This window comes from Dermacentor variabilis, chromosome 5 (genome assembly GCF_050947875.1).
Source record: "Dermacentor variabilis isolate Ectoservices chromosome 5, ASM5094787v1, whole genome shotgun sequence".
NCBI lineage: Eukaryota > Metazoa > Arthropoda > Arachnida > Ixodida > Ixodidae > Dermacentor > Dermacentor variabilis.
In genome coordinates this window covers 178,328,913-178,341,488 of record NC_134572.1, presented here as the reverse complement: position 1 = coordinate 178,341,488, position 12,576 = coordinate 178,328,913, and the positions used below count along the sequence as shown (strand labels likewise).

General features: G+C 45.8%; 1 protein-coding gene across 4 annotated transcripts in view; it reads right to left on the bottom strand.

Annotated features, from left to right (window-relative positions):
- Window positions 1-12,576, bottom strand: part of LOC142582045 (uncharacterized) — a 170,152-nt gene that overhangs the window by 76,960 nt on the left and 80,616 nt on the right. For all 4 annotated transcript variants that reach the window (XM_075691465.1, XM_075691463.1, XM_075691464.1 and 1 more), the window contains exon 6: window positions 2,574-2,647. In XM_075691465.1, coding sequence (XP_075547580.1) covers window positions 2,574-2,647 — 74 coding nt within the window. The remainder of the gene's footprint in view (window positions 1-2,573; window positions 2,648-12,576) is intronic.

Below are 12,576 nucleotides of genomic sequence, written 5' to 3'. Positions count from 1 at the left end.
AAACGAATTCTCTTTTTACATGTATTTAGATAGGAGCACCCGAGCTAAAGCTTCCTCTTAAGGGGACGCTAAAGGCAAATACTAAATCGACGTTGACTCCTTAAGTAACACCCCAGAAACCTCACAACGCCAATCATTTTTCACCAAGAAAACACGCAGTTTACGAGAAAATTGCATCTGAAGGGTCCGAATACCTTTATCGCAATTCAAATCTCCCGCGTTCAAGCCGGGTATTCGTGACGTTGCATGCGTCATCACCGAGCTTTCCTGCCGTCGGTGAGTAAAACGACGCCCGGCCGACGGCGGTACGGTTTCTTTTTTTTTTTGCACAAAACGAAAATGCGCGGCCATGGAGAAACCGAGCCAAGGCAGAGCTGCAGTGTACTATGTAGCAGAGCGGAGGATTCGCCATTGGGGCTGCTTTTGGTCGAGTGGCGTGGACCGTTCGGGCCTCCCGCGACATCACATGGAAGTGGAATGCTCTGTCACTTGCAGTTTGTGCGAGTTTCGCGAGCCAGCAATACCAGCGCAGCACTACGCGATAACGAGACTATACTGAAACGCGAAAGTGCGGGAGGGGCAGAGTCGAGCGAAAACGAAACCTTTCGACCGCCCGCACCGTTGTCAAGGGTAATGTCAATGGATTCTTTTTCTTAAAATGAAATAGAACTGGACGAGCAGCATTTTCTTTCGTTTTATAATGTAATACAATAATGTTTTTATAAAGAGTGGTAAAGAACTGGAGACAGAATTTAAATGAGGAGTGCCTTCGTCGGGCAAGTTCTTGAATGTCCCGGAGAGACTCTAATCGTGTGCTGCATTCACCTCAATTTCTCGATTACTAAGGCTCTGTTCTCCATAATATCGACGCCTTAGAGATTCTCGAGCATTAATCTATTACTTCAGCTTTACTTAATCTTTAAATTTACTGTGCCTTTAAGAGGCTGCTTTAGCTTGAGGGCTCATATCTAAATACATTGGAAAAGAGAAATAATTTTCTCGGCAACCCTTGCACGAAATTTGATGGGGTTTGTTGAATTGAAAAGAAAAATTAAAATCGGTTGACTGTTCGTAGCGAATTTCGTATCTAATCCGTCAATATATTCATAAAAATAGTTGAAATTCTCAAATTTTCAGAAAACGAAACTATGATGTTTACAACTCTAACTCCGCAATGAAAAACTATATCACAATTTTATATATTTTATGTAATTGTGCATACAAAGCGACAAAATTTATGCATTATATATGGCTCTGAAATAGACCACTAATATGTGGGCAGGACGTTTGCAAAACTCTTGAAAACAATGTAACAAACTCACGTGAGATGTAAATTGATAGATCAAATTTGTCCGCTTTGGATGTTCTAACGGATGCAGTTTGCGAAACTGCGACATCTGTTCTTAATACAGAGCTACGAATTCGTAAGCATCGCGCTTCCATCTTTTTCAAACTTACAAATTTTTGAAAGTGCCTTTTAAAATATCGGAGCATAGATGGAAATTCCGCTTCCAACAGTCACTAGAACTTAACATTATCTCTCAAATGCAACAAGTTTCATTAAAATCGGCCAAGTGATTATCTCAGGAAAGCGTTTCTGCGTTTTACATGTATTTGAACATGCGGCATCGAAGTTACGCCCGAACTAAAGCTTCCTCTTAAGCGAGTATTCTTATGAACAATAAAAACAGCGTTCTAAATTTAAGAAAAAAAGGTGGTTTCGTAGCCGGAACACTAACACGCCAACCTGAGCTGCTGCATTTTGAGTGCAGACAGGAGTCTAAAAAGCTTCGTTTCTTTTTTTCACTTGCCCCGTTATAGGGCACTTAAGATACCCTCGCAGCCTCTGTGACGTTATCTCTCTCGCAAAATAACAGCAAGAAATTTGGCACACTAAAACGAAGCTGACATCTACGTCATGCACGAATCGTTTCAGCACGACACGCCGACGCGCGTATTGCTTGGTTCTATGAATAATGTAACTGTTCTGCAGCGAAACGATATGTACAGTTTATGTACTGTCGGGTTTATGTTTTATTAAGTATCAGAGACACGTGCATTTTAAGAACATTAAACAATAGTGTAGATTATATACACATATCTTCATTAGAGACTCGGCGAGACGCCGACGCGCATGGAGCTGATGGGGCCCTAGCGACACAACAGGTGCTTTGTCATTCCTATTACGTAGTTGTTTTAGACGCCGATGAGAAACGGAACCAGGTAAACCAGCGCGACGCTCGTTCCGGTCTCTCGCTCCAGCTTAGGCTACTAAAAGGACACGACGCTGGAATACGATGCCGCCAGAACGAAACTTGGCGCTCACCTCCCGCAGCGCATCAAGGCCGAGCGCCGAAAAAGGAGACGTTCGCAGAACAAGTCGCACGTGAGCGATGAGCTCACGCATAGCTACCAATCGAAGCTTCAGCTACTCTCGTCCTTGACTGTAGATGGCGGTAGTTTTCTGCTCGTTGACCCACAAAAATGTCGAGGCGAGACAGACTGCATATAATGCCTTCAGTCGGGGTTAAATTGCTTCCCATTAATATTACACTGGGTGTAGCGGCACTTACCGCTAACTCCAGCTGGCGCTGCTCTGACAAGCGCTCCTGGCGGCGGGATTCGGCTTTCTTCTGGAGCAGCTCCTCTGCGCACAAAAGGAAAAGGAATTGTGATTTCTCTATTCATATACACGTAAAACGCAAATATGCTTTAATAGACAGAATTATAATTCTTGCATTTAGGAAAGGAGGCTTAATTCTAGCCATTGCAGAAACCGAATTTTAGTTCGGAGCCTCGATTTCTAACAAATCTTCCTGCAAATTTGGGAAGCTTCGTAACTCTGCGCCAAAAACTAGTTATCGTAGTTCTGTAAAATGCATCTGTAAGAGTATCAAAGCGTACAAATGCGATATATGACTTTACAGTTGACATTAAATTGTTGCAATGCGAAGGTTTATTGAATATTCCTATCCACAAAGAGGTGCCATATTTCAGAGCGGTGTACAATATATCGATTTTGCCCGCCTTAAGATGTCTCACTAGATGCCGTTTACAGAACTGCGAAATCGTTGTTTATTGCTGAGTTAGAGCTGCAAAATTGATTCCTCAGCTTCAAAAAACTTGGCGACCTGCGAGAACAGGGCAGGAAAAATATCAAGGTAAAGCAAATTGAATTGAATCCTTGGGTGCTAGTAGCCAAAACTGCGGTTTGGTTATGAGGCACGCCGTATAGTGGGGGACTCCGGATTAATTTTGACCACCAGGGGTTCTTTACCGTGTCCCCAATGCACGGGACACGAGCGTCTTTGCATTTCGTCCCCACCTAATTGTGGCCACCACGACCACGGCTGGGATTTCACCCCGCGACCTCTTGCTTAGCAGCCCAACACCATATATGTGCTTAGCCACCGCGGCGGGTGTTGTAAAGCAAAGGTTATATATGTAATTTACTAGGGCGGGAATAATGTTCGCTACTAATTTTACTGAGTGAGCGTACGTCGCAAGATGTATCGGAAGATATAATGTAACGCAAAACGTATCCCAATGTAATTACGATAGTTACAGTTTTTTAATGCAAATAGCATTCTTGGTATTGATGGACCAGTTTTCTTACAACCTATCTATCTATATAACCAAAAATGTGGGCTTGTCCCGAAGAAAGTGCACTCTAAAAATATGGGCCGATCCCGAAGGTAGTTATGTCTAAATATGTGGGCCGTTCCAGGAGGTATGTGCCACTAGGTAAGGTCCGCTCTTCAATGAACCTCGTTGACTAGAACTTGCCTATGTGCCACTTCGGCCGCTGGGTTTGTGTCACTCAGGGGCGTAGCCAGAAATTTGGATCGGGCGGGGCTCACGTTGTAATTCGCCCTTCTCATTATGGAATTTGTCGACGGATCAAATATATGAATAATAACTGCATTGCCATTTCCATATACGCTGCAAACGAATGTGAACGCTACGCACTGTAACGACAAGTAAAAGATGTATCTTTTCATCAAAGAATATACTCGTATGTCCCAAAAATTGTAGCCGTAACAACTGATATCAATGCTTCCATGTTTTTTGTCTATTTAATACGGATACTGATACGAAGAACTTTATTAAAAGGATCCTGAGAAGCGCCGTACAGAAGATATCACACAAACTTTAGAAGTATATCAGTTCGAAACCAGAGAAGCAGTGCATGCCGCTGATATGCAATATGTGAAGGCCGCGGAATGAACAAGTCGAGGACAAATATTTTAATGAAACTTAGTCATTCCAGAACCTTGTTTATATTTTGTACAGATGCAACGGCCAGGGAAAAATCCCAAGGACGTTGTTCTTTGGTGCAATGTATTGCGCAGAACCAGCTGTCACCGGTCGTGTATTGTGAGTAATTGCACCTAAATTATAGTCGGAACAGAGAGCACATATAAAAAGCAGGTGTTCTGCAAAATATACGAAGGCAAGTCAAATGAAAGTGAGCTGATGCGAATATATGAGAAACGGTGTACTTTATCTAAATGTAGTGCCCATGACCATTTAGAAATCGGTGCCACTGACTAACGAGTCACGTGATTCACGTCTCATAGAACTCCTTGGGTTGCTGCTTCAAAACGTCTGTAACTGAGTCCTTTACATCATCGTCCGACACGAACCTGGTTCCCTTCAGCTGTTTCTTGCAATTGCACCAAAATGTGGAAGTCACAAGGCGACATGTCTGAGCTGTATGACGGATGTTGCAGCGTTTCCCACTTGAACTTTGCCAGTTTTGTATTAACACCATCAGAGACGTGGGGACGGGCATTTTCATGGAGCAAGATGACCCCATTCCTCAAATTTCCACGTCGTTTGTTCTTGCGCGCGACACGCAGCCGATCCGGCGTTTCACAATATCGGAAACAATTGATAGCCTCTCCAGGTTTAGCAAATTCGACCAGTAATCATCATCATCATCATCATTTCTTGTTCCTTAAAGGCCCCTGTCGGGGTATTACATAAGGGGGGAGCGTATACAAGGTACAATAAGGACAAAGGTCAAAAACATAACAATCAACACAGGGACATAAAAAGAAGCAAGGAACGCGATAGTTAACACGGTGCTTGCCAATATTGCCTTGAAGCCACAAGCGCCACACATGTCGGCGAAAGGTTAGGGCAGCAGGGCGAGTACACAATGGTTACAGGGAAGAAGAAAAAAAAACTCAATACAGGAAAAGGGATAAAATTTCATGAACACAAATCGGAGCAAAAAGAAACATGTCAACCCAGATGATTTAACAACATCGCCTTAAACCTTGTCGCGTCGTGCTCATTAGTTATTGAATCGGGCAGCAGGTTCCATTCTTCAATTGCGGTCGGAAAGAAGGACTTGTTAAAAGCATTAGTGGAGCCATGAAGTCGTTGGAAGCTATTTGAATTGAATAGGCGGCGTGATGTACGAATGGGAGGAGATATAAGGGAACCACGCAGATAGGGGAAATTGAAATATAACTTATGGAATAAACACAGGCGTGCAACTTTTTGTCTGAGAGCTAAGGAAGTGAGGCCAAGTGATAGTTTAATGGAGCTTACGCTGGAATGAAAGTCGTATTTCGACGATATGAAGCGTGCTGCACGGTTCTGGACGGATTCAAGCATGTTAATTATGTAGGACTGATGAGGACTCCAGATCGCGGATGCATATTCAAGCCTACTGCGGACAAAAGTTTCATATGCCAGTTTTCGTATGTTAGCGGGGGAAGTGGGAAGTGATCTTCTGATAAAACCAAGTGTACGTGAAGCGTCGGCCGTGATTTTTGCGATATGATCAACCCAAGTTAATTTGCTATTGATTGTGATGCCAAGGTAACGATAAGTTTCTACCTGCAATAGGTCCTCAGAAAATAAAGAGTAAGGATAAATTAAATTAGACCGCTTCCGAGAAATTTGCATAAAACTGCACTTTCTAGTGTTTAATTCCATCATCCACGATGTGCACCAATTTTCAATAAGCTTCAGATCGTTCTGGAGGGCAGCTTGATCGTCTTTAGTATTTATACGCCGGTAGATAATGCAATCATCTGCGAAAAGGCGGATGGTGGATGAGATTTTGAGTGGGAGGTCGTTAATAAAAATTAAGAAAAGAAGCGGGCCCAACACAGACCCCTGTGGTACTCCGGAGGTGACGCAAGTAGAACTTGAAGGAAGTCCGCCTATTACGGTGAACTGAGAGCGAGATGTGAGAAAGTTGTGAATCCAGTCTAAAACAAGTGGGTGAAGGTGAAGACCTGAAAGTTTGTACATAAGACGTTGATGTGGAATACGGTCGAATGCTTTGGAAAAATCAAGATAGATGACATCGGTTTGGAACAAAGAATCAAGGTTTAGGTGAAGGTCCATGGTAAACTCGAATAACTGTGATTCCCATGAATAGCCATGACGAAAGCCACGCTGATTTTTGAAGAAGAAGGAGTTCGAATTCAGGTGGGATGCAATATGCGAGTATATAATATGCTCAAGAAATTTACATGGTATGCAAGTTAACGAAATAGGACGATAGTTCGACGGGTCGCTCCGGCTGCCAGCCTTGAACACAGGAACAACTTTGTTAATTTTCCAGTCACTAGGTATAGAACTGTTCGCAAGAGATTGATAAAAAATTATCTTTAGAAAATGAGAAGATACATTTTTTGTGTGTTTTAATATCTTGGCAGTGATGTTGTCTGGCCCGGCGGCACTGGACAAGTTTATTTTGTCTATTAGAGCACAAATGCCAGCAGTAGTGATGTTGATAGGGGCCATCGCAGAAAAGTTAAAAAATGTTTGGTGTGGTGTATTTCAGGCAGGCTCATGTGTGAAGACTGATGTAAAATAAGAGTTCATGACGTCAGATCGAAGTTCTGGAGGCACCTGTGAACCATCAGAATATAAAAGGGTAATGCAATGAGTGTTGCTTGATTTGGGTGATAACATCCGCCAGAATTTCTTTGGGTTTGTTAGTAGAATGCCATACAGATCATTCTGAAGAAACTTTCTTTTTGTACACCTAAGGTGACGCGTGTAATCCTGTAGGCACGCAAAATATTTCTTCCATTTAAAAGCCAGCGCAGTTCCTTTAGCTTCACGAAAAAGACGCTTTTTCTTTTGAGAAAGCCTCCTTAAAGAGTTAGAATATCAGGGCTTGTTGGAGTCGCCGCGAATGCATATCAGTGGAACATAGGTTTCGACCAGATCAGAAAGTTTATTTTTGAAAGCTAGCCAGTTTTCCTCGACAGACCTATTAGATGCGGATAGCCTGAAATGAAAAAAAAAAGTTCTCAAGCTCTGAGTTGATACGGGTGAAGTCTCCCTTTTTATAATCGCGAATGAACTTAACAGAGCGCTGCCGTTGGGGAAACGGAAGTGATAGGTTGAAAATAACTGTTTTGTGGTCACTGAAACCGTCAATGCTCGACATGGATTGGATGAGTTCAGGGCTGGACGTAAAGGCTAAATCAAGGGTGTTACTGCCACGTGTGGGAAAGTTTACTGTTTGGCTGAGGTTGAATGTCATGACAACGTCAAGGACGCATCAACGTCAAGGACACGATCGTCATGCCCCTGACGATCGAAAAAAAAAAAAGTCAACAACGCTTTCCGGCGGAAATTACAGCCTTTGCTGTCTTTGGGGTTGGCGAATTCGAATGTTTACACTGTAAGCTTTGCCCTCGTGTTTCAGGCTCGTAGTAGTGGTACCATGATTCGTCCCCGGTCACAATTGCGGACAAGAAGTCGTCACCCTCATTGTGATACCGGATCATATGAGTCAAGGCAGCGCCGAACATCTCCGCCTTCTGGTGTTGGTTCAAAATCTTAGGCATACAATGCGCACGCAAGAGCGGATAACCGAGATGTTCATAAATTATGGTGTGAACTGAACCGTGGCTGATGTTCGCACGCTCTGACAGATCATCAATGCTTATCCTCCGTTCTTCCCTAATCAGCTCAGGAACCTTTACAATTGTATTGGGGGTCATTGCACGGTGGCTTTGGCCCGGTCTTGGATCGTATTTGCAACTTTCACGCCCTTCTTCGAACCGTTTGCTCCGATGCTTCACAGTGGCCGATGAAGTACTATGTTAAACGTACACGGCAGCCATACGGTGAATAATTTCTTTTTGGGAAACACCTTCAGCTGTCAAAAACCTCACGACACCACGCTGTTCAACTTTTGGAGCGTCCATTATGTCACGCAACCATGTTCGACCCAGTGAATGAGAACATTAAAGAACATTTATCATCACACCTGCGTGTCACTTTTGTAAATGAGAGATCCGTGTGTGCTAAGAGCATGCCTCGCAGATAATGAACCGAACCATTATTGCGTGGACTGGGTTGGCTCACTTTGATTTGACTTGCCCGCGTACATTAGAAATACGAAGATACAATGGAATATACAAATGCGAATATACAGCTTGATAAATGGCAAGAAAGTGTTACTGGAAACAAAGCTCAGCGCACGTACACACAAAACATCACAACGATATATTTAGACATACGTAAAAGTATCCAATAAATCTACGTATCTAAGCAAAAGTCACTGTGCATAATTCGTCAAACAAGGCAAATGAACACGTTGCGTAATCACAGATGCACAGATCACAGACTTCTAAGACTCGCCCCCTCTCCCTCTACCCTCCCTGACGTATCGTGCGCGACGGAAGGTGGCGCGCATCCTCCCCGCTTTTCTCCCTAGCGCACACAGGACTGTGCCACCATCGTCGACTCACTCATGCCCCTCGCCACATTACGCTTTCACTCGCACATACAGCATGCGGCGCGCAGTCACGATGTTGCGCCCTTGGACTTTATACAGAACATGAGGGAGACGGCGACGGCAGAAATGCGCCTGAGTGTCCATATAATTGCTATCGCAATAATATAATAAGAATGTCTGGCAACTGAAGCGTCCCACGGCTCATCACTTTCCGCAAAAGAAGTAGCGAAATCAAATTTTCACCATGCGACAATTCGCTGCGCCGCAACAATGTCTCTTCTATTTTTTTGGGGGGGGGGGGGGGTACACAGATGAAAACTCGAAGGAAGGCATGCTGGCCACAATCTAGTGCCTACTTTGGGCACCTAATGTGGCTACCGAAGGAAGACCGAAGAAAACGTGAGACGCTTGGTCCACAAAGAACCATACGCATACTTTTCGGTATCCTTTACCGGCGAGGCAAGACTTTCCGGAGAGGTTGCGCTCAAGCGAGCGCCTTGCAATCCGTCGAGTCCCCACAGTGATGGCGGCGAGCGATCATTGTTTCTTTTTCTTGTCTGCTAGCCGGAAAGCGTCTAAAATTCTGCCTGGTGAAAATCCACTCGGCCAGAGAAAAACGAACGCGCACGAAAGTGGCCGCGCGGTGGTCGGGGCAACACGAGAGAAACGTATGCGCTCTGGCTGGCTCTGGCAGTCCGCGGGTAGCTAAACAAGAAAACTGAAGAAGCTCAATGTGTCCTCGCGAATAAAAGTCAAAATACAAAAAAAAGACATGGATTGACATGGGTGCTTTGGCACACGTGAAAAGAAATGTTGATATTCTTTTCTGTGACACGGCGGCACAAATGAACCACCACAACGCTTTGTCTCATCGGACCTCGCCGCGTGCTTTGTCTACTTGTCTGATAGTGTGTTGCTTTGGTTTGCCTCGTTGTATGGTCCGATGTACGACTTTAGAAAACTGAATATACCTTTCGCGCGAAATGTTTATAACAACATTAAACCCGCAAAGTATCGGAATTTAACATCTAAAACATGTCTTTGGAAATGTCAATGCACCTTTTACACGAAGAGTTTGTGGGAACTTTATACCAATTAAATTAAAGAATTGAAATGCACGCGCTCCGTAGATGCCACGGCCTCCGTGAGATGCCGCGACGGGCCCGCTCGACATCAAAACGCCCTTGAAACTTTGTGCTTGAATGGGGCTCCTTGTGTTATGTGACTCCAGGTACATGGGCGTTGCCACGAAATCCAGCCCGAGTTCGCAATGTTCGCGCTGAAATGTCTGCGTCTTTTCGAGCGTGAAAAAGACATTCTGGACTAAATACAGAATGATTTCCGGCGCCGGCAGCTGTTTTGGGTGGCGGTGCATGACAGCACGAAAAATTATTTTTGGGGGGGAGGGGCTGAAGCCCCATAAGCCCCCCCCCCCCCCTCTGGCTACGCGCCTGGTGTCACTGGGTATGTGTCACTGGGTGTGTGTTGCTAGGTATGTGCTCCTGAGGTCTCTCGGTATATGTCACTCTTCTACAAACTTCTTTAACGTCAACTTGGGTCGGCTGGGCATGTGCCAGTGAGTATGTACGGACTTCGCGACGGTGCCTTAGATGTCGCAGCGTGTCAAGAAGGAAGCGCGAGAGAGGAGAACGGATACAGTAATTATCTCATACAGCACGCGTTTCGATCGGCTATCGTCATACTTGCATAGCCACAGTATATGAGTTCTGCCCAAAATTGTCAAGTTCATATTGACTATACTAGAAGTTCTGATTTAGGTAAGGAACTCGAACTTGGGCAGCAAGTTACATTCCTGTAATACGTGAAGGCGACAGCCTGCTGTACACGTGGTAATGCGCCATCTCGCATCGTCGTGTTGCTGCTTTCGCAGTTCGGCTTCTTTCGGCCCGTTTTCGACGCTTAGCCACGGCTTCGCGCTCTCATACAGCGGGGTCAGACTTGCGGCAACGACGTTTCTCTTCGACTTCACGTTGCATCCTCTCAGCAGGGGATTCAAACGTATGCAGTTCTGTGTGTTGTATGGGTGATTTCAATGAATGTGCGCACTGTTCGCTTCACTTTGCTGGGCGCACGTAGCTTCAGCCTTACGGGGATATAAGCCATTGCATTTTGTGCTTGCTTACGGGACTCTCAAATATTGAGGTCACGTGCTTGTTTATTGCGATAGCAATTATATGGACACTGCAAGCACACTTCCGCCGTCGGCGTGGCCGTCGCCGTGAGATTCCGTATAAAGTCTAAGGACGATAACACAGTCACCACAAGCCCAACGCTGTGTGTGCGAGTGAAGGCGTACGAGGGGAGCCGACAATCGCTACTCAATCTCGCCCGCGAGAGAGGGACGAAGGAGGGGCGGAAGCGCGCGGTCTTCCGTCGTGCGCGAGGCACCCAACGTTTCGAGGCACTGGGGGGGGGGGGGGGGGGCGTTGTACTTCGGCTGCACACCCTTTAAAATTTACACCCTTTGAGGCTTATCTTTTCCCATAACAATAATCGTCATTTATCTTTCCCGCATTTCCTTCCTTTGATGCTGTGAGCCCGGTACTTGCAAGTCACGAACGGCTTGCGCGTTGTCACACGTATTCTCTACACAGCATTCTCGACAGGAAAGAAGCGGGCGCCGAGTTTTCAAGAAAGTAAATGCAAGCAAGGAAGATGACGGTTATTGCTGCGGGACAAATATACACCCCAAAGGGTGCAACCGTTTTAGGAGTCCAACTGCGGATGTGGCGGCTGCGCGCGGTGGCCCGACCGTGTCTTGAGGGCGATCTGCGTTGGGGCAGAGTCTAGGTGCATGAGATGCCCGTAGCTTTGTCAGTGCTGTGTGTTCTTGGCGCTCACTTTCCGGTGAAGCGATAGAATGCACGAATGTCACTTCGCTCGCTGCTGCTGCCTTGTTTCTCACGCGAGCGTTTTAAAAATGAAGATAAAGTGTAGGGTTTTACGTGCCGAAACCACGATCTGATTATGAGGCACGCCGTAGTGGGAGACTACGGAAATTTGAACCACTTGGGGTTCTTTAACGTGCACCTAAATTTAAGTACACAGGTGTTTTCGCATATTACCCCGTCGGAATGCGGTCGCCGTGGCCGCCGCGTGCTTAGCAGCCCAACACTATAGCCACTAAGAAACCACGGCGGGACAGGGCAGCGTTTTGATAGCGAGTTTTCGCGGTTATCGAGTCAGACGTGTTCACGTTTGCTTGCTTGTGCGTGACACCATGCTTGTTAATTTACTTAGTGTGCCTATGTTTACAAGTTTATACGGCCGATAAAACTACTATCCTTACTTCGTATAGCTGTCGAGTAATTTTTTATCGCAATTATTGCTTCGCCTTTCAGGCAAAACTGGGACTTTTTTGTATCGCTGGACTAGACGCCGCGTTTCTGTACGTTGTGTGCTTGATTCCAATTAATGCATTCACTGTACGCTTCAGTTTACTGAGTGCTTGTAGCCTGTGCATTACAAGAGGGATGAGCCATTGCTGGCCCACGACCAGGCGCGAGGTCTCATAAACCGCGCCAGTCCGAGGGGCCCGGCTTCGCAGGGGATCGACCGAACCACGGACCCGTTGCTTACTTTCCACGAGATCACTACTCATTACCAGCTGGGACGCAGACAGTATCCGGCTCCTCACCCGAAGCTGGGCAGACCCCAGGCCTCGGTGCTGAGAATGCTGCAGACGGGATCCTTTCCGTCTCGCTCGAGGCTGAGCCACAACACTCCGGATGTGGATCCCCGCTGCCCAGACTGCGGCGAGGAACGGTCGACCTTGAACCACATGCTGTGGCAATGTTCTGCGTTGCGCCACTCGCCTTTAAACCGGCAAG